Consider the following 21,903-nt stretch of genomic DNA (forward strand, 5'->3'; position numbering starts at 1 on the left):
GAGGGGCTGGCTGTGGTGGTGGGGGGGGGGAAGAGTAAGCATTGCAAACTATCCAGAACGTTCTCCCTAACAAAGGTCTACTCTCCAAATCCAGCCCTTTACATGTTGGAGCTTAAAGCTAGCAGTCCCCTTACTATGCTTACATTGTATGTCTATCTTTTCTTCTAAGAGTAGTTTCAGGTCTTACATTTAGGTCTGTCACCCATTTTGAATTAATGTATTGGTGTAAGGAATGAGTCCAACTTCATTCTTTTGCATGTGAATATCTAGTTGTCTCAGTACCATTTGTTGTAAATGCTCTTATTTTCTTCATTGAATTGTCTTGGTACCTTTGTTGAAACTTAATTGACAAAAAATATAAGGGTTCATTTCTGTATTCTTAATTCTATTTCATTGATCTCTGTATCTACCATTATGCCAGTACGACACTGTTATGATTACTGCAGCTTGGTGGTAAGTTTTGAAATTGGAAAGTATGACTCTTTGAACTTTGTTCTTCTTTTTCAAAATTGCCTTGGTTATTCTCGTCCTTTACATTTCCTATGCATTTTAGGTTTAGCTTGTAATTTCTGTTTCGGCAGAGATTTTGATAGGATTGCATTGAATCTGTATATCAATTTGGTGAGTATTGCCATCTTAACAAGTCTTCTGATTCCTGAATGTGGGGGAATCTTTCCATTTATTTAAATCTTCTTTAATATATTTCAACAGTGTTTTGTGCTTTTCAGCGTGCAAGTATTACACTATTTTTGTTAAATTTATTTCTAAGTATTTTATTCTTTTTGATGTTTTGTAAATGGAATTTTCTTAATTTCATTTTCAGAATGTTCATTGCTAGTATATAGAAATACAATTGATTTTTACAACAGATTTATTGAGATCTAATTCACATACCATACAATTCACCCATTACAACTGAGTTTTGCATGTTGATTTTCTATCTTGCAACCTTGCTGAACTGATTATTAGCTCTAGTAGGTTGTGTGTGTGTATGTATGTATGTTCCTTAGGATTTTCTACATACAAGATCATGTGTTCTGCAAATAGAGGTAATTTTCCTTCTTTCCAGTCTGGATGCATTGTATTTATTCTTCTTTCCAAACTGCCCTGCCTAAACCTCCATTGTCTTGGTCCTGATCTTAGGGGGAAAGCATTGTCTTGTACCATCAACTATGATATTAGCTGTGGGATTTTTAAAAAAATTTATTTATTTATTTACTTTTGGCTGTGTTGGGTCTTCATTTCTGTGCGAGGGCTTTCTCTAGTTGCAGCGAGCGGGGGCCACTCTTCATCGCGGTGCACGGGCCTCTCACTGTCGTGGCCTCTCTTGTTGCGGAGCACAGGCTCCAGACGCGCAGGCTCAGTAGTTGTGGCTCACGGGCCCAGTCGCTCCGCGGCACGTGGGATCTTCCCAGACCAGGGCTCGAACCCGTGTCCCCTGCATTGGCAGGCAGATTCTCAACCACTGTGCCACCAGGGAAGCCCTAGCTGTGGGATTTTTATAGATAGCCTTTATCAGGTTGAGGAACATCCATCTACTCCTACTTTGTTGCGTATTTTTTTTTAAATCATGAAAGGATGTTGGATTTTGCCAAACATTATTCCTGCATGTACTGAGATGATCATGTGCATTTTGTTCTTTTTTCAATTAATGTGTATTACGTTGTTTAATTTTATTTCTTTTTAAATTAATTTTTATTGGAGTATAGTTGATTTACAATGTTGTGTTTCTGCTGTACAGCAAAAGTGAATCAGTTATGTATATATCCACTCTTTTTATAGATTCTATTCTCATATAGGTCATTACAGAGTACTGAATAGAGTTCCGTGTGGTATACAATAGGTCCTTGTTGGTTATCTATTTTATATATAGTAGTGTGTGTATGTCAATCCCAATCTCCCGATTTACCCCTCCTCCACCTTTCCCCCTTTGTAACCATAAGATTGTTTTCTACATCTGTGACCCTATTTCCGTTTTGTTAAATAGGTTCATTTGTACCATTTTTTAAGATTCCGTGTATAAGTGATATCATGATATTTGTCTTTCTCTGTCTGACTTACTTCACTCAGTATGACAATCTCTAGGTCCATCTTTGTTGCTGCAAATGGCATGATTTCATTCTTTTTAATGGCTCAGTAATATTCCATTGCATATATATACCACATCTTCTTTTTCCATTCCTCTGCTGATGGACATTTAGGTTGCTTCCATGTCCTGGCTATTGTAAGTAGTGCTGCAATGAACATTGTGGTGCATGTATCCTTTCAAATTATGGTTTTCTCTGGATATATGCCCAGGAGTGGAATTGCTGGATCATATGGTAGCTTTTTTTAGTTTTTTAAGGAACCTCCCTACTGTTCTCCATAGTGGCTGTACCAATTTACATTCCCACCAACAGTGTATAGGAGGGTTCCCTTTTCTCAACACCCTCTCCAGCATTTATTGTTTATAGATTTTTTTGATGATGGCCATTCTAACCGGTGTGAGGTGATACCTCATTGTAAGTTTTGATTTGTATTTCTCTAATAATTAGTGATGTTGAGTATCTTTTCATTTGCCTTTTGGCCATCTGTATGTCTTCTTTGGAGAAATGTCTGTTCAGGTCTTATGCCCATTTTTGGATTGGGTTGTTTGTTTCTTTAATATTGAGCTGCATGAATGCTGCTTGTATATTTTGGAGATTAATCCCTGTTGGTCGCTTTGTTTGCAGATATTTTCACCCATTCTGTGGGTTTTCTTTTCGTTTTGTTTATGGTTTCCTTTGCTGTGCAAAAGCTTTTAAGCTTAATTAGGTTCCACCTGTTTATTTTTGTTTTTATTTTCATTACTCTTGGAGGTGGATAATTTTTATATGTTAAACCAACCTTGCATTTCTGGGATAAATCCTACTTGGTCACTGTGTATAATCCTTTTTATATGTTGCTGGATTCAGTTTGCTAGTATTTTGCCCTACTCTTCTGTCTTAATTTTTAATAGATTCAAAACTTGGTAAAGAAAAAGTAGTATTTATTTATTTGGGCCCTGGAACCGTAACAGTTACCTTTTCTGAGAAACTTTCTCTGATACTCCCTTATCCCCAAACAACTCCTGTATAATATCATGGCACAGTAAACAGCATTTATCCCGTTATGTTTCTACTGTCTGTTTACTTGTCACTCTCTCTGCTTCTTGAGAACAGACTATATATTTTTTTCCATTGTAGCCCAGTATCTAGCACAGTCATCGGCTAGTATATTGAGACCTCTGCGAAGCAGATAAACATCAGATTTTTAAAAGAACATGAACAAAGATGGAAAGGAGATTATGTAACAAAGGAGGATTATAAGAGAGTGACTGAGCCACAGGAGAATAGTATCAGGAAGCTTAAAATACCAGATGAACTCAGATATGAAGTATTGAGAAAAAGAAGTAAATTTTACTTAGCTATATTCAGAATGAAAATATATCAAATAATGTTTAGATTTTTTCTGCTGGGATTATTTTAAAATACTGATGGATGACAAAGAGCAGAATCCCTCAGCTCCTCTGTTGCACCTGTCTTTTCTATTGAATAGAGTTTTCTTCTGTTTAGACAGGGGAGAATAAATATTGGTGAGAGATGTCAGGAGTCAAAAGGCTCTGAATGCCTTATCTTCAGGCCCAGACATAGTTCATCTCAAGTAAGGAAAGAATTTTCATATAAATAAGATCACAAAACCATTGACATTAATCTTTTAAGAATTCATGGAAGTGACTCTCCTCTTGCTGCTAAATGCCTAACTTATCACTTAAGACTCCATCATAATCATGATCATAATTTAAGGATCAGTTCCTTCAGGAAAACATTCCCTGAGATTTCCAGGCTGGATTACATGCCCTTCTCTGAGCAACCAGAGCAATTTGTGCATATTGTTATCACTCAGTCTATCTCACTCTTATTGTAATGAACTGTATATGAGTCTTATTACACTTTGATACCTACTCCTTAAATGATGAAGTAGCTTATCTAGTTGAAGAGGGAGAATTATGTTTCAGGCAGAGAAGACAGAATGAGCAAAGGCAAGGAGGTGAGAAGACTGATGTATTTTGAGGCCACAAGAGGATCATCATTGCTGCAGTGTAAAGGAAAAGGCAGAGAATGGCAAGAGGTAAAACTGGAGAGGCAGTCAGGGGCCAGTTCACTGGAAGTCTTGTACGTCATGTTAGGGAATTGGTTTCTCTGATGCAGCAAGTGGTTGTCAAAAAAAATTTTTTGTTTTTAAAGTAACAGACCATTATTGGAAGAAAAACTGTACATGAAAGCTACTCAGGATGAATAAGGGTTGGATGGGCTAGGTCCCAAATGCTTGGCCTCCCACCGACTCTCACTATAGTTCCCAATGTGGTGAGTCGAAAAGAGCAGATCATCAACATCAGAATTATCTATGGTACCTTATTAAAAATGCAGATTTGGGGGTTGACAACAAAGGCCAACCCAGAATTCAAAGCTGGGATTATCATAAACTCCCCAGATAATTCTAAAGTTTTAAAACCAGACATTCTATAAAACTGCTGGCCCATAATCTTCACAGTGCCAGTGCTGTGAATGACAAAGAAGGGCTGAGCAGATGTTCCAAATTAAAAGAGAATAAAGGGATATGGCAATTAAATGCAATCCATGAGCCTCAATCAGGGAGAAGTTTTGCCCTAAAGGACATCATTGGTACATTTGGCAAAATTTCACTACAGTATGATACAAAGTAGTATTGTATCAAAGTTGAATTTCCTTATTTTAATGTAAGAGAATGTTCTTGTTCTTGGAAAATATATGCTGAAGCCCTTTAGGAATAAAGGAGCATTATGTCTACAAAAAATGGATTGGGGGGAAAACACAGCTAGGTAGGTAGATAGATATAGCTCTTTGTACTATTCTTGAAATTATTTAAAAATTAAAAGTTGAAAAAAATTGAAAAGAGAAAGCCTAGAACAAACTGAAGTCTCAGGACTGTGCCAACTTCAACCACTGTTAGAAAACTGGGAATTACTGAAAGGCTTCAGGTAGTGGCATTAATCAGATTTCTGTTTTTGATAGATTGCTTTTATGGTAGTATGAGAGGTGGAATTAGGATGACAATATTGGTGGCAAGGAGACCACTTAGAAATCTAAAGTGCTTCTGATAAATAAGCACTGAAAAGAATGATGGTAGTTAAAGTGGAGACAAAAGGGATTATGTGGTAAAATCAGTTGGATTCAGTGGCTATCTAGATATGAATGGTGGAAGTGAAAGAAGAAAAAAAGATAACTATTAGGTTTCTAGCTTGGGTAGTTATGTAGATAGTACTGCTACCAAAGTTATAGTGAATACAGAAGGAACGGCATTCAATGTGGGATTAGATGAATTTGAATTTGGCTATAAGGGACATTTAAGTGAAGACATAAACAGATAAAGAAGCTGAAGCTTTGACAAGAGGTCAGATATAGGATATGTATTTATATATTGTATATATGTATAAGGTATATACACATGTATATAGTACAACAATATGACATAATCAAGATCAAGTTCATGAAAGGCTGAATCTAAGAAGACTTAGTTTAACAAGAATAAATTTAAGGCTCAGTACACTGGACCAAGATATCAAACCAAAATTGAAGAAGTAGAGAATGGAGGAGACGTAAGTTAGCAGTGGCACTATGAAAATAAAACTTTATAGGTTTGAGTATTTGTAAATCCAATATGTCAATATTTTAGGATAATTTTCAAAAAAACATGTAATCTTAGACTGCATTAATGGAAATCTGGTATCTAGAAAGAAGCAAATGAGAATGATAATTTATTGTATACAGTCAGGCTTCCATATCAATGGGTTCTGCATCTGTGGATTCAACCAACTGCAGATCAAAAATAGTGGGAAAAAAATTCCAAGAAGTTCCAAAAAGCAAATCTTGAATTTTCTGTGCACTGGCAACTATTTACATAGCATTTACATTGTACAGGTATTATAAGTAATCTAGAGATACTGAAGGATATGCATAGGTTATATGCAAATACTGTGCCATTTTATATAAGGGACTTGAGCATCCTCAGATTTTGCTATCCGTGGGGTTCCTGGAACCAGTCCCCCACAGATACCAAGGAATGGCTGTCCTAGTTAGATGACATCTGCAATACTGTGTTCAGTTTCATTCAAGCTTGAATAGTGATAGAAAACAGTAAGATACAATAGTAAAGGGAATCATATTATGGATGGCTGAAAGAAATGGAAGGAAAGTGTCAGGGAAATGATAGCTTTAAAAAAATATTTATGGTCTGTCATGTGGAAGAGGCATTATATTTGTTATTATTTCAAGGAGAATTAGGGAAAATGAGTCGGTCAGAAATGTTTACCTTTAAGGTCTTTTCATTCTTTTTTGCTTTGTATTATTAAAGAGGTGAATTAAATTTACAGGGACATATGTTTTTAACTCAACATAAAAAGAACATTGCTCTCTAACAATGGAATGAAGTGACTGCAATTTGGTAAACTATTTGTCACCAAGTGTAGTCAATCAAAAGTTGGATGCGCCTGGGTCCTGTCATCAGTAGGAGGTGAGAGTAGGGTGCTCTCAGGGTTTCTCTCTGCTTTAAGATTCAATGAGATGGGAATGAAAAGATTAGACAATGAGATGAATAATATTTTTTTGAAAATAATATTTTTCAAAATATTTTTTCCGACTCGGTAAAATTACAAGACATCAAGTTGACATATAAGGAAGTTCTACTGTCTTTTATATTTCTAGAGTTAGAGAGAAAAATTAAAATTTGAGATTCAGAATTTCTGGGAAGGTGAATTGTTCCTTGGCTGTCCGATTTGAAGATAATCTTCTAGTTTCTTATGTGTAAATCTTGACCAGATACATATTAAATAGCTTACATTCAGATGATAGGTGATTACACATTACTGTCTATATTCCCATCTTATTCACAAACCTTGATTAGGGAACTGTCTTCTGAAATAATCAAATGTACAGTCATCTGATATATCTGGCCTTGTATCTAGAAAAGATGGTAAAAGTTCCTTAGTAGCATGAAAATAGTTCATTGACTCTTTTACATTTCATATTTTTATCTTTTTCTAAATGAAAAATGCTAGCAGATAATATGTAAATAGTTTAGCTCAATGAAATTAATACAAACAGTTCTCAAATCTTATATGATTTTTGTTGCATTTTTGCTATTTATAGTAAGGTCTAAAAAATGTTCATACTCTTTGGGTCAGCAGTTCCTTTCTAGGAATCTATTATAAATAAATAATTAAGAATATACACAAATAGGGAGTTAAACATCTTCATTGTTGTTTACAACAGAAAAAAATGTTTAACAATGGGGGTGGCTAAATAAAGGTTCACTAATACAATGGAATACTTTCACCATTTACTAACATGTAAAGAAGTTAATAATATCCTGTACTTTTAAATGAAAACATAGGTTGCCAAAAACCCTGAAGATTAATTAATAACCTGTGATTAATTAACATGGAGTGTATGTGTATAGAAAAAAGTCTAAAATAAGGATTCTAAAATGTGTTCTTTAATTTCTGACATTAAATTTAACAGAAGAATATATAAAAGTTACATATAAAAAGTGACTGATTTGCTTGGCTGATCACTATGAGAAAGAATAATTTAAAGTTCAATGAAGTAACCATCTTAATTATAATAAAATTCTCTCGTTTCCTAGGTGTGGTTCTTACTTCCATTTCTGTTTTTAATTAGCCTGCTGTATCATAAACTAAGTGGATTTATGTACTTGTATATATACTTTTAATTAAGTTACCTGAAATTCTTTTTGAAAATAAGTGTGGTATAAATGTATAAAAATTAATATATACACACATAAAATTAAAGAAGTATTTTAGACAAAATTAAAATATTGCTTAAATTTTATGAATATTTTTCAAAGGACCTCAAGTAAAGATAATGAGATAAAAATTAAGAAAAAAATATACCAGAAATGTTAGAGATTCAGAGATTTATGTTAGACTTAGCAGATTCCTACAGAAGCAAATGAATAATCCAAAATTTAATTTCTCTCCTGGCTCATCACAAAAGGACCAAGATGTTTTTTAAAACATAAAATCCCTATATTCTGTTTTGGGAAAAATCTTTCAAATCGGCGATATCTCTCAAGTACAGGGACCACTCAATCCAACCCTCCAGTCTAACTGACCACTCCCTTCTCTGTGCTCCCTTAGAACCCTGTGCAGACTATAGGCATTGCACCTGTAACACCGTGCTTAACTTGTTTGTCTCCTCCTATTAAAAGATGAGTTCCTGGGAATAAGAAATGGTATAGTATAGTCTTAATATCCCTAGCACAAAGCACGGTGATAACCTCAAAGCTGTAGCACAAAAAAGTGTTTGTTGAGGAAATGAATTAATTGTTTACGAGAGGGTAAAAGCAGAACATTACCTGTCACATCAGAATTTGATTCTTTGTGTCTTTGAACTAAATTTCCTTTTTCACAAACCTAATGGAACACAGAACCAGAAGGAAGGCAGTACTATATTATAAACATGAAAATGAGGTATATTTTCTATGATTTATCGTAATTTTCAACATTTCTCATTTTATCCTCATAGATTTAGAATGGACAAAAATAATCTTTTAAATCAGAGCCTTTTACTGTCTTTCGCAACACTACTTTTCTTCTACAACAATGATAGAAGAAAGTATTAATATTGTATTTTGGCATTAAAGGGAGTTTAAAAATTTTTTTACTTCATATAGAACTTATTTATGATGAGAAAGGGACAAAAATATATGCTTATAATCTCACTTAATGAGAAGAATAAAGATGTAGCAAGATAAGTGTGAAATGAGTGAAACTATATAAAACTGTATGAAAAGGTATAAGCAATTACAAAACTATGTTTGTATAGAGAAGTTGAAAAAATATTTTCTTGTAGCTTGTAAAAAAGTTCAGAGTAAGAAAGATCGTACACATGACATTGCTGTCTACCTTGAGAGGAGATACTTGCCAATATGACCCAGTTGGACTAAAAGAGACACAAAACACCGCAGAATTATGACTGCTAATCTTGAGTAGTCTACAAATCATTATGTGATTGTGAAAACATTTTCAATGATTCCCAGCTTTTGTTTCTGCACCTGTGCTCTGTGGATATTAGAAAGAATTTTCCAAAAGGGCCTGAGAAAAGAACTGAAAACATTTTGCCAAGATGTAATGCATACCAACTCATGATAAAAAGTAGACTATGAAATAGTTAAAAGCTAAAATCCTCTTTTTAGATAAAATTGAATGACAGCAAAAAAAAAAATTGACATAATCAGGATGAAAATGGGAGGAAACTGTAAAAATCAAAACTTGATTGTTAAAGGGAGAGAGCAAAGGAAATATTCTAGAAAAAATTACACAAAGTTAAGAGTAGCAATATTATATAATTATAAAGAATTTGGAGAGACAAGGGGTGAAATTAGGCTGAAAAAAATTCACTTGTAATAAGACTTGATTCAATGAACTCTTTTTTTTTTTTTTTTTTTTGCGATACGCGGGCCTCCCACTGCTGTGGCCCCCTCCTGTTGCGGAGCACAGGCTCAGCGGCCATGGCTCACGGGCCCAGCCGCTCCGTGGCATGCGGGATCCTCCCGGACCGGGGCACGAACCCGTCCGTGTCCCCTGCATCGGCAGGCGGACCCTCAACCACTGCGCCATCAGGGAAGCCCATTCAACGAACTCTTGATGTCATTTTTTAGCCCTCTTCCTTTGATTGAAATAATGCTATGAACCATAATAAACTATTATATTTATCTCATAGAAAAACACCAGGCCAGTGTCCTTATGAATGTGATCTATAAATTCTAATCACAGTAATCTATAATTATTTGTTTTTGCTTAAAGTCTGCAAAATGAATTACTTAAAGTGTCCAGGTAGGAAATAAAGTTAACTAAAATACTCTAATATTTTTTTAGGGATATACTGATAACAAGCAATCATTTAAAGTAAGAAATAGTTCAAAAGCATGAACTTAAGTTGACCTCAGGCATTAACCTCAGTTAAGATGATACTGTTCACTCTTTCTGCCAAAGATTATTAGTAAATAATAAAGGAGGAAAAGAGAAAAAATTTCATAAGTTCTTGGGAAATTAGACTCCGTTAATTCAATCCACATTTAGCAGATGACAGTGTATTTGGTGCTCAGTATCTGCTGAATGAACTTGTGACTGCTAACTTTAAATTTCCCACTGGATCACTGTTATTAAACTCCAGAAACATCTGAGTAGAAATCTTCTAAGTCTGGTACTCAGGTCTTCAACTTCTGGGCTCTCTGCAGGTAACAGATGCTTGAAAGACTGATTGATTGGATCCAAGGATGATTTTTTGGATCCCATCAACTAGGGATGTTGTCCTTCGTCTGTGTTTGTCAGGCTTATTTCCCAACTAGACAATTCTGTTGAACTCTGGGTACTAATCTTTCCCTGCTACCCCTTCCATACCTTCTGGAGCTACTTATTGTTATTTACGTATTTGTTTCTTTAATGACTGGCTGGTGTATTTTAGCGAAGTCCATTACTCCCTGAAGTGTTAAACCTCTAAATTGCTCCCTGAGGGATGCAGACTTGGTTGTGCCCCACTCTCTCTGGGAAGGCAGTGGTTTTGGCAGGGTTGTCTTTGACACCTTCCCTGATCACACACCCCGCTGTTAAATTCCACTAATTTCTGGCTGATAGATCTATTGTTTTCAACAGTGCCCTGGGGCATAAATTGCCCTACAGACTAATCCAATCAAATTTGGGCTCTGAAGGAACAGTTTCCCAGGTCAGGGTTTCAGATTTGTTCTGATGCCACCTCAGACTCCTCCCAGCTGTTCCCCTCCCTGCAGTTCTCTCTGGTGAACTAGCCAGCCTACAAGTTTAGCCTGTTTCTCCAATGGATCTACGAATCTTCTCCGAATTGCCTTTTACTCTACTTCTACTGTTTCTGAGAATGCTGTTAAGCTTGAATTTCTCCAGGATCTGTTGCAAATTAAGTCATTTATTTTGGGAAGACATTAGGAGCTGTTTTACCTGGTTCCCCCGACCAAGGAAAAATATTTGGTCTGTTGTGTCATTTAGCATCTCTGCTGCCTTACTGATTTTCTGTCTAGAAGATCTGTCCATCGATGTCAGTGGGGTGTTAAAGTCTCCTACTATTATTGTATTCCTGTCAATCTCTTCCTTTATGTCTGCTGCTATTTGTTTTATGTATTTAGGTGCTCCTATATTGGGTACATTTATGTTATCAAGTGTAATATCCTCTTCTTGTATTGCTCCTTTTATCATTATATAATGTCCTTCTCTGTCTTTATGTTTTAAAGACTACTTTGTTTTAAAGTCTACTTTGTCAGATACGAGTATTGCTACCCCTGCTTTCTTATTGTTTCCATTTGCATGAAATATCCTTTTCCATCCCCTCACTTTCAACCTGTGTGTCTTTTGCCCTAAAGTGAGTCTTGTAGGCAGCATATTGTACTTGTGGGCCGCATACTGTAGGTTCTTGATTTTTTATCCAATCTGCCACTGTATGTCTTTTGATGAGAATTTAGTCCATTGACATTTAAAGTAATTATTGATAGGTATGTACTTATTGCCATTTTAAGCCTTTTTTTCCAGTTTTTGTACTTCTTCATTTCTTTTTTGTTTTCCCTTTTGTGGTTTGATGGATTTCTTTTGTATTATGCTTGAGTTCCTTTCTTTTGGGTTTCTGTGACTCTATTGTACCTTTTTGATGTTTGGTTACCCTGGTTTTCAAGTATGTTAACCGTAACTATATCTACTTGCTTTAAACTGATAGTCATACAAGTTCAAACACATTCTAAAAGATCTTCATTTTTATACTCCCATTCCCTACATTTTGTGATTTTGATGTCCTATTTTACATCCTCATCCTTTTACTGTTAATTGTAGTTTTAATCATTTTTACATTTTTTTGGATTGTTTTTTAATCTATGTACTGACTTATTTAAGTGATCTTCAATCCTTTTATATCTTTGCCTTTCCTATTGTGATTTTCCCTTTCCTATAGATACTTGCTTCTTTTCTATCTAGAGAAGACCTTTCAATATTTCTTTTTAGGTTAGGCTTAGTATTGCTGTATTCTTTTAGTTTTTGCTTGTCCGAGAAATTCTTTCTCTCTCCTCCTGGTCTAAATTATAATCTTGCTGGGTAGAGTATCCCAGGGGGCAGGGTTTTCTCTTTCAGGACTTTGAATATATCATGCCACTGCCTTCTGACCTGCACAGTTTCTGTGGAGAAATAAGCTGATAGTCTTATGGGGGTTGCCTTGTAACTGACTGCTTTTCTCTATCTGCCTTTAGAATCCTCTCTTTATCTTTTGCCATTTTAATTCCGATACGTCTTGGTGTGGGTCTGTTTGTGTTCATCTTCTTTGGGACCCTCTGTGCTTTCTGTACCTGGATATCTGTTTCCTTCTTTAGATTTCAGGAAGTTTTCAGCCATAATTTTTTCAAATACATTTTCAGTCCCCTTCTCTCTTTCTTCTCCTTCTGGAACCAGTATTATGTGTAGGTTGGCATGCTTTATATTATCCCATAGATCTCATATGTTGCTTTCACTTTTCTTTTTTCATTTGTCTTTCTGTCTGCTGTTCTGACTGATTTCCATTATTCTGTCTTCCAGATCAGTTGTTCATTCTTCTGTGGCACTTAGTTTGCTATTCATTGCTTGTAGATTGGTTTTTATCTTGGCAATTGACTTGTCTAATTTTGATTGGTTCCTTTTTATAGTTTCTAGATCCTTGTTACAGTGATCTGCCTTTCTGTTGATAATCTTTCTTAATTCCTTTAGCATTTTTATTAACTCCTGTTTGAACTCAAGGTGTAATAGACCACTGAGGTCTGTTTCATGATTTGTTTTTTCAGGGGATATCTCTTATTCTTTTAATTGGGAACAGTTCCTCTCCTTCTTTTTCATTTTACTTAACTTACTCTGTCTCTGAATTTAGGAGAAACAGCTACTGTGGTCTTGAAGGGGTGCTTTTATGTGAAAGTGTCCCTGTATAGACTGTGTGAGTTCAATATTTTTGGTGTGAGGGCTAGTTTTGGTATGGATGCTAGCCACATCTTTCCTCAGAGTGTGCTGGCCATTATCCCCTTGATAGGGGATGGGATTGGTGTTGTGTTGTCCAGAGCCTGCACTGGATTTTGGATGGGGCCTCCTCTTTGCTCTGTGGCTGTCAGAGCCTTGCTGGGGGTGGGGTCTGCTCCCTGATTGTTGGCGTAGAAGCCCTGAGGGTTGGGCTCAGTAAGACTCTGTTGCCCTTAAGTATATGCTCTGTTGCAAAGGAGGTGAGTGCTGAAGCAAGTGAGGCCCATGTAGTCATAGCAGACCTATGTGCCACCATTGAAGGCATCCACAGTTCTTCCCAGAAGCAGCCCAAGGTCTTGTCCGTTTCTCCGTTGTGTTTATCCCAGACCTAGTGCTAGGCTGGTGCTGGGAGCTGGGGTGTTGTGGCTGCAGGAATTGAGGTCATTGTGCTGCTGCCTGGGGCCACTCTCCCAGGACCTGTCCACCCACAATCCAGCTCCAAGCTGGGGTGTGAGGTGGGAAGAACCAGAGCACTCTCACAGGGAAAGGAACCACTGTGTATTCCTCCCCAGGGGCTGTCTGCCAGAGACATGCGATTCTGTGATGCCACGTGGTGCGTATGCCAACAAAGTCCGCTGCCACCGTACCTGTGCCCCACCACGCATGTGCTGATGACGGGCTCCAATGGCAGACTTGTGCTCTGCAGTGCAGGTACTGACAATGGGCTCTGAGGTTTGGCCTGGGCCACACCCCAGACTCTCTGGGCTGTCTCTGTGCAGCTAGACTGAGTTCACTCCCAGGGCACACAAACCCAAGATTCAGTGCCTAGCCACTGCACATACTAGCTGCCCCACCCGGCATGTGCTTCAGGCTGGGAAGTGTGATGAAGTGGCAGCCATCAGCTCTAGTCTCTTTCTGCCCTGATAGCAAGCCAGCACATGCACACAGCTTGGGATCAGAGTCCAGGCCCCTCCAGTCCCTCTATATGTCCTGGTGGAGTTCCTAGCAGTCATGGGGTTCCCAGGGTGAGGGCTTGCCTGTGTGGACCCTCCCTCCTTCACAGATGCCTCCCAGGGGCGTCTTGCGTCTTGATGCCTTTTTTTCCCCATCGTACCCAATGACATGGGGGGATGTTTCTTGCAGCTTTGGTTGTATAAGAGATCTTCTGCCAGTTTCCAGTTGGTTTGCTGTGAGAACTGTGCCACACGTAGATGTGTTTTTGAGGGGAGTGAGCTCCACATCCTCCTACTCTGCCATCTTAATGCACTTATGCAAAATTTCTGATGTGTCTCTGGAGCTGAGTGTGGGGACAGTGGCACTCTTCTCTCAGTGGTACCCCACTTTAGGAGCTAAGATGTAGGCGGAAGGAGGGCAGGAGCCTCAGGTCTTCTCTATTTGCCTCTTCCAGTGTGGAACCAACACCTTACAATCCAAGACGGGCGATTAGGACCAAAATATTTTCAGTGATGTAGCACACAAAGTGTGGAGCCTTCTTTTCAAGAGTGGGGTCTGGGTAGAAAGAAGGGAGCCCCCACCTCCTGACTGCACTTACCTGGAACTTCACTTCAACAACAGGCAGCTGGAGACAGGATAAGATATGCAAGCCCTGCCCTTCCTGGGAAGATAGCCCTCTGGCTGGCATCTGTGGGGAAAGTGGACCCTGTGTCCTTGGCTGCACTCTCCTGTAGCAGAGTATCATTGAGCTGGAAGCTGGGGGGCAGGGTGTGGAGAGTCTTGATTCAAATACCCCAGGCTCTCACTGGTTTCTTTTTGGTTGTTTTTTTGTTTGTACCCAATTTTAGTAGATTTTCCCGAATAGATGATTTTTCATTTGCTGTATGCCCTTAGGACCATTTCCAGAAACTTTAAATTTTGTTTAAAAAAATAATTTTCTCTGATTTTTGCTGGTGAGTGGGTTTGCAGAGATCCTCATGCTATCATGATGGAAGGCAATCTCTCAGCACCATCTATTTTATACTCTTGTTTTCCCATTAATTTCATTAATTTTTCTTAGTTTTAATTTATTTCTTCTTGCTATCCTGGATACATCTTTGTAAGATGCCTCAAATACTTTTCCAAGTAAGGTAAGTATAAGTGAAATTTAAATATAGCACCGTAATAAGACCCACCTCTTATCTGTCAAGATTCTTTTGTATTTTTATAAACAGTAAATAATATGAGCAAAATTTTAATCATTAATTTTACCTGGGGAAAAATCATGAAGTCTTCCTGGGTATAAGAGGAAATAATTTGCCATTCTCGTTTTTTTTTTCAATGACTGTTAACAACCACATCAATGAATATTTACCTCTTGCTCTTCTCTGATGGCTTGCTGTGGTAGAGTTTCTTTCCTTCTTTGTTTTCAGATGTTTTTTCTTGTTTTTTTTCTAGGTAAGAGAATCATATTTAAAATCATTATCAGTATATCAAAGATAGTATGTATGTATGCAGACAGACATAAAACTATCTTAAGACTTCCACTTCTAGGAAGATGAAGTACTCGTCCTCTTCTTTCCACTAAGTACAACTAATACCCTGGGTATTACATACCAAATAAACACAAGAGGCTCTAAAAGGTGAAAAGAAGAAGGCAGATGAGGGACTTCAGGAGCAGAAGAGGAGCATGATCGTGAGTAGTTTCATGTGTTTTCTTTTTGCCTCATGCATCCCAGCCTTAGAGCTGGAGAAGTCAGCAACCCACAAATGCCAAGGAGTGAAGAAATAATGCCTGAAAACTTCCCAAATTTGATGAAAGACAGGAAGGTAAATATCAAAGAAGCTCAGTGAACTCCAAGTAAGATGAAATTTAAAAACCCACAGTAAGTCACATAAACTTTCAAAGTCAAAGAGAGACTTTTGACAGCATTAAGAGAGAAGCAAATTATTACATGCAAGGGATCCTCAATAAGATCATTATCCGATTTCTCATCAGAAACTTTGGAAGCCGGAACACAGTGCAAAACAGGGAAACCCCAAAAAACAAAAAACAGCAGAACTGTCCTTCAAAAATTAGGTAGAAATTAAAGACATTTCCAGATAAACAAAAGCTGAGGGAGTTTGTGACCATTTGACATGCCTTGAAAGAAATGCCCAAGGGATTTCTGCAGGGTGAAATGAAAGGACTCTAGATAGTAAATTGAAGCTGTAGAGAAAAATAAAGGTCTCAGTGAAGTTAAATACATGGGAAATTATACAAGCTAGTAAGTACTATTGTAACAATAGTTTCAAACTGAATTTTTTGTTGTCTACATGATTTAAGAGAAAAACATTTAAAGAAGAAAAAGCATTTATTAGTATAAAGTAAGTATTAGACTACTATCACCTTGGTCTGTAACTCTAAACCTTATTTATTACATAATTTAAGAGACTAATACACTTACTTAAAGAATTATTAGTTTACGTTTTTGGGCACACAGCATGTAACTACGTAATTTGGTGACATATACAGCTGAAAGCCTGGGAGTGCAGCTGTAAAGGAACAGAGTTTTTGTATGTTTTGAAGTTAAGCTGTATCAAATTAGAGTGTTATAACTTCAGGATATTAAATGTAATCCCCCTGGTGACAACAAAGAAAAGACATATAGAATATACACAAAAGGAAGTAAGAAAGGAATTTAAACATTTCACCACAAAAAATCAACTAAACACAAAAGAAGACAGGAATGCAGGAAATGACGGACAAGAATACTATAAGGCAAATAGAAAACAGCACAGTGACAGGAGTCTCTCTTTATCAGTAATTAAACTCTCCAATCAGAAGACAGAGACTGTCAGAATGGATAAAAACACATGATCCAACTATATTCAGTCTATAAAAGACTCACTGAGATCCAAAGACACAAACTGGTTGAAAGTGAAAGGAAGGAAAGAGATATTCTATGCAAATAGTAACCAAAAGAGGGCAGGAGTGGCTCTATTAGACAAAATAGACTTTAAATTAATATAAAAATGTTACTAGAAACTACTTTAAAAAAGATATGTTAATAAAAGATTCAATACAGCAAGAAGACATAACAATTATAAACATTTACATACCTAATGACAGATCATCAAAATGTATGAAGCAAAAACTGACCGAATTGAAGGGAGAAATAGACAGTTCTACAATATAGTAGGAGACTTCAATACCCCACTTACAATAGGGAGACCAGTCAGACAGAAGATATATAAGGAAAAAGGACTTAACACAATGAGTCATCAAAACTTAACAGACATATACAGAACACTACCCAACAATAGAACACACATTCTTCGCAAGTGCATATACAGGACATTTTCCAGGATAGAACATATGCTAGACCACCAATTAAGTTTTAATAGATTTTAAAAGATAGATATCATACAAAGTATCTTTTCTTACCACAGTGGGATAAAGTTAGAAATAACAAAAGGAAAAATAAAATGTTCAAAAAATTGTGGAAATTATACACACACTTTTAAACAGTGAATCAAAGAAGTCACAAGAGAAACTAGGAAATACAGAGTTGAATGAAAATGAAAACACAACAGAGCAAAATTTATGGGACACAGTGAAAGTAGTGCTAAGGGGGAAAGTTATAACTATAAACACATTCAAAAACTAAAGATCTCAAGTCAGTAACCTAACTTTAAACTTAAGGAACTAGAAAAAGAAGAAAAAATTAAATCCACAGACAGAAGAGGAAGGAAGTAATAAGGATTAGAGCAGAGATAAATGAAATAGAAAAACTAGAGAAAAATCAATGAAACCAAAAGTTGTTGATTCTTTGAAAAGATCAACAAAATTGACAAACCTTTAGCTAAGTGGACAAAGAAAAAAAGTTAAATTACTAAAATCAGAAATGAAAGTAGAGATACTACTACCAATTCTACAGAAACAGAAAGGATTATAAGAGTATTGCAAACAAGTGTATGCCAATAAATTAGATAACCTAGATGAAATGGACAAATGACTAGAAACACAGAACTTACCAAGACTATCTCATGCAGAAATAGAAAATATGAGTAGACCTATATATAACTAGTTGAGGAGATTGAATCAGTAATGAAAATTCTCCCAACCAAAAATAAAGCCCTGGACCTGACAGTTTCTTGGGTGATCTAATGCTGATCTTTCTCAAACTTTTCCAAAAAACTGAAGAGGAAGGAACATTTCCTAACTCACTCTGTAAGACCAGCATTACTGTGATACCAAAGCCAGACAAAGACACTACAAGAAAATTATAGACCAATACCCCTTATGAACACTGATGCAAAAATCCTCAACAAAATAATAGCAAACCAAATTCAGCAGCATATTAAAAGGATTTACACCATGACCAAATAGGATTTATATCTGGAATGCAAGGATAGTTTTAACATATGAAAATTGATCAATGTAATACACCAAATCAATAGAATGAAGGGAAAAAAACACATGACCATCTCAATTAATGCAGAAAAGGCATCTGACAAAACTCAACACCCTTTCATGATTTAAAAAAACTCAACAAACTAGGCATAGAAGGAAACTACCTCACCATAATAAAAGCCATCTATAAAAAACCTACAGCAAACATCACACTCAATGGTGAAAGACCAAAAAGCACCTCCTCTAAGATCAGGAACAAGGCTAGGGTGTCTGCTTTCACCACTTCCATTCAACATAGTACTGGAAGTTCAAGCCCTAGCAGTTAAGCAAGAAGAAGAAATAAAAGGCATCCAAACTGGAAAGGAAGAAGTAAAATGATCTCTTTTGCAGATGATATATTTAAAAACCCTAGAGTCCACAAAAAACCTGTTTGAACTAATACATTAATTCAGCAAAGTATCAGGATACAAACTCAACACACAAAAACAGTTGCATTTCTATAAACAAATAATGAAAGATAAGGAAGTTACAAAAACAATTCCATGTACAAGAACATCAAAAAGAACAGAATAGTTAGGAATTAACCAAGGAGGTGAAAGAATTGTGTAACAGAAACTACAAAACATTGCTTAAAGAAATTAAAGAAGACATAAATAAATATAAACACATCCCCTGTTCATGGATTAGAAGACTTATTAATATTATTAAAATGCCAATACTGCCCAAAGCAATCTATGGATTCAATGCAATCCCTAGCAAAATCCCAATGATATTTTTTGCAGAAATAGAAAAATTCATTGTAAAATTTATACGGAATGTCAGGGAACTCTGAATGCCAAAATAATCTTGAAAAGGGAGAAGGAAATTAGAGGGTTCACACTTCCTGATTTCAAAACTTACTACATTTCTACAGTAATCAAGACAATGTGGTACTGGTATGAAGACAGACATATAGACTAATGGACAGAATAGAGAGCCCATGAATAAATCTTTGTGATTTTTGACAAGGGTGCTAAAATATTCAACAGGGAAAGAACAGTCTTTCATCAAATGGTGCTGGGAAAACTGGATATCGATTCGCAAAAGAATGAAGTTGGACCCTTACCTAGCACCTTATACAAAAATTAACTCAAAATTGATCAAGGGCCTAAATGTAATACTTAAAACAATAAATATCTTAGGAGAAAACATAGAGCAAAAGCTTCATGACATTGGATTTGTCAATGATATGTTAGATATGACACTAAAGGCACAGGTTTAAAAAAGAAAAATAGACAAACTGAACTTAATGAAAATTTAAAAAATTTTGTGCATCACAGACACTATTCAGAGAGTAAAAAGGCAAAATACAGAATGGGAGAAATATTTGCAAATCACATACCTGATAAGGGATTAATGTCCAGAACTCCTAAAACTCAACAACAACAAAAAATAAAGCAATTCAGAAATGGGCAAAGGACTTGAATAGACATTTCTCCAAAGAAAATATATGAATGGCCAATAGGCATATAAATAGCATATAAATAGATGCTCAATATCACTAACCATTAGGGAAATGCAAATCAAAGCCACAGTGAGATATCACCTCACACCTGTTAGAATGGCCATTATTAAAAAAAAAAAAAACCCAGAAAATAACAAGTGCTGTCAAGCATGTAGAAAAATCAGAGCCTGTGTGCACTGTTGATGGGAATGTAAAATGGTATAGCTGCTGTGAAAAACAGTATGGAGGTTCCTCAAAAAATTAAAAGTAGAATTACCATATGATCCAGCAATTTCATTTTAGGGTATATAACCAAGAGAATGAAAAGCAACGTCTTGAAGAGACATCTGTACAATCATGTACATAACAGCATTATTCACAATAGCTAAAATGTGAAAGCAACCCTGGTGTCCATTGATGGAAGAATGGATTAGCAAAATGTGGTATAAACGTACAATAGAATATTCAGCCTCATAAAGGAAAGAAATTCTGAAATATGCTACAACATGGATGAACCTTGAGGACATTATGCTAGATGAAATAAACCAATCACAAGAAGACAAATACTGTATGATTCTACTTATATGAGGTGCTTAGTGTAGTCAAAATCATGAAGAAAGTATACAGTGGTTTCCAAGGGCCAGGGGGGCAGAGAATGGGGAGTTATTAATAGGTATAGAATTTCAGTTTTTGAAGATGACAAGAGTTATGGGATGGTGGTGATGGTTGTACAACAATGTGAATGTACTTAATACCACTGAAGTGTACACTTAAAAATGGCTAAGATGGTAAATGTTATGTGTATTTTTACTACAATAAAAGAATCAAACTCTATGTTTTTGAGGGGGCTACTGGAAAAGAGGGTATCTACCAGACTTAAAGTTGTGAGAATGTGAGGCTGGAATTCCATTTCGCCAGCAAGAGAGGAGAGTTTGAGAATGGAACCAACCCAGAAGAGGCAGAAATGACATTAAAATGGGGAAAAAACTTTGAATCCTAGTGATATCCTTTGAGCCCCTTATTTAAGCCATGGCTAAAGCCAGTCTCGTCCCTAGACTTTTTCCCTTACTAAGCCAACCAATTCCCCTTTTAGCTAAGCCTTTTTTTTTTTTTTTTTTTTTTAATTTGCTGTACGTGGGCCTCTCACTGTTGTGGCCTCTCCCGTTGCGGAGCACAGGCTCCGGACACACAGGCTCAGCGGCCACGGCTCATGGGCCCAGCCGCTCCGCGGCATGTGGGATCTTCCCGGACCGGGGCACGAACCCGTGTTCCCTGCATCGGCAGGCGGACTCTCAACCACTGCGCCACCAGGAGAGCCCAGCTAAGCCATTTTTTTTTGGAAGAGTTTTTTGTTCCTTGCAATGTATGGAGTCCTGATACATACCTTCAGAACGTGATTTAGTAGGAAGAGAAGAAAATGGTCCCCATGTCAGTAAGTGGAAGCTCCATCTTCAGTTGCTCAGGCCTGGAATTCTGGATACCCCTAGCTCTCCTTTTTACTGTTCAAACTCACACTCACGCCATCAGCAAATTCTCTAGACTCCGTCAGATATATCTAAAATCTGATCACTTCTCATCCTCTCTACGGCTGCCACCTTGGTCCAGCCACCACTTTTTCTTGCCTGGATAACTGCAGTAGCCCCTTAAATGGTCTCCCCTTGTGGTTCATCATTCTACTCTCAAAACAACAGCCAAAGTGACCTTGCTGACACTTAAAGCACATCATGTGACTCCTCTGACCAAAACTCTCCAGACTCACTTAGAGTAAAAAGTGAAGTCCTAAGCCAGGTTTTACATGATTTGTCCCCCTCAACTTCCAACACCTATCTCACTTTATCTCTTACCACTGTTCTCCTTTTTCAGTCTTCTCTACCCAAATTAGCCTCCTTGGTCTTCCTAGAAGATGACAGACATGCTCCTTTCTCATGGCCTTTGCACTTCTAGTACCTACCCCGGGAATAGATGCCCCTGGATTGTTCCCAAATTTTTACCCTTCCTATTCCATTGATGTTAGATTTGGATATATGACTTGATTTAGCCAGT

At 36.8% G+C, this 21,903-nt stretch overlaps 2 protein-coding genes across 2 annotated transcripts in view; one reads left to right on the plus strand and one right to left on the minus strand.

Annotated features, from left to right (window-relative positions):
- CYREN (cell cycle regulator of NHEJ) overlaps positions 1-15,636 on the plus strand; it is a 71,221-nt gene extending 55,585 nt beyond the window's left edge. Inside the window, exons 4-5 of the mRNA XM_089917377.1 lie at positions 13,621-13,759; positions 15,440-15,636. Coding sequence (XP_089773503.1) covers positions 13,621-13,759; positions 15,440-15,543 — 243 coding nt within the window. The 3' untranslated portion in view covers positions 15,544-15,636. The remainder of the gene's footprint in view (positions 1-13,620; positions 13,760-15,439) is intronic.
- The window catches only part of AGBL3 (AGBL carboxypeptidase 3), a 94,576-nt gene that overhangs the window by 10,634 nt on the left and 62,039 nt on the right, over positions 1-21,903 (minus strand). Inside the window, 4 exon segments of the mRNA XM_089917382.1 lie at positions 6,931-6,996; positions 8,413-8,470; positions 12,292-12,302; positions 15,357-15,435. Of these exon segments, the coding sequence (XP_089773508.1) occupies positions 6,931-6,996; positions 8,413-8,470; positions 12,292-12,302; positions 15,357-15,435 (214 nt within the window).

The sequence above is a fragment of the Delphinapterus leucas genome, chromosome 9 (assembly GCF_059928025.1).
Source record: "Delphinapterus leucas isolate spDelLeu-1000000601 "Yukka" chromosome 9, BTC_Dleu_Yukka2, whole genome shotgun sequence".
In the NCBI taxonomy this organism is placed as follows: domain Eukaryota; kingdom Metazoa; phylum Chordata; class Mammalia; order Artiodactyla; family Monodontidae; genus Delphinapterus; species Delphinapterus leucas.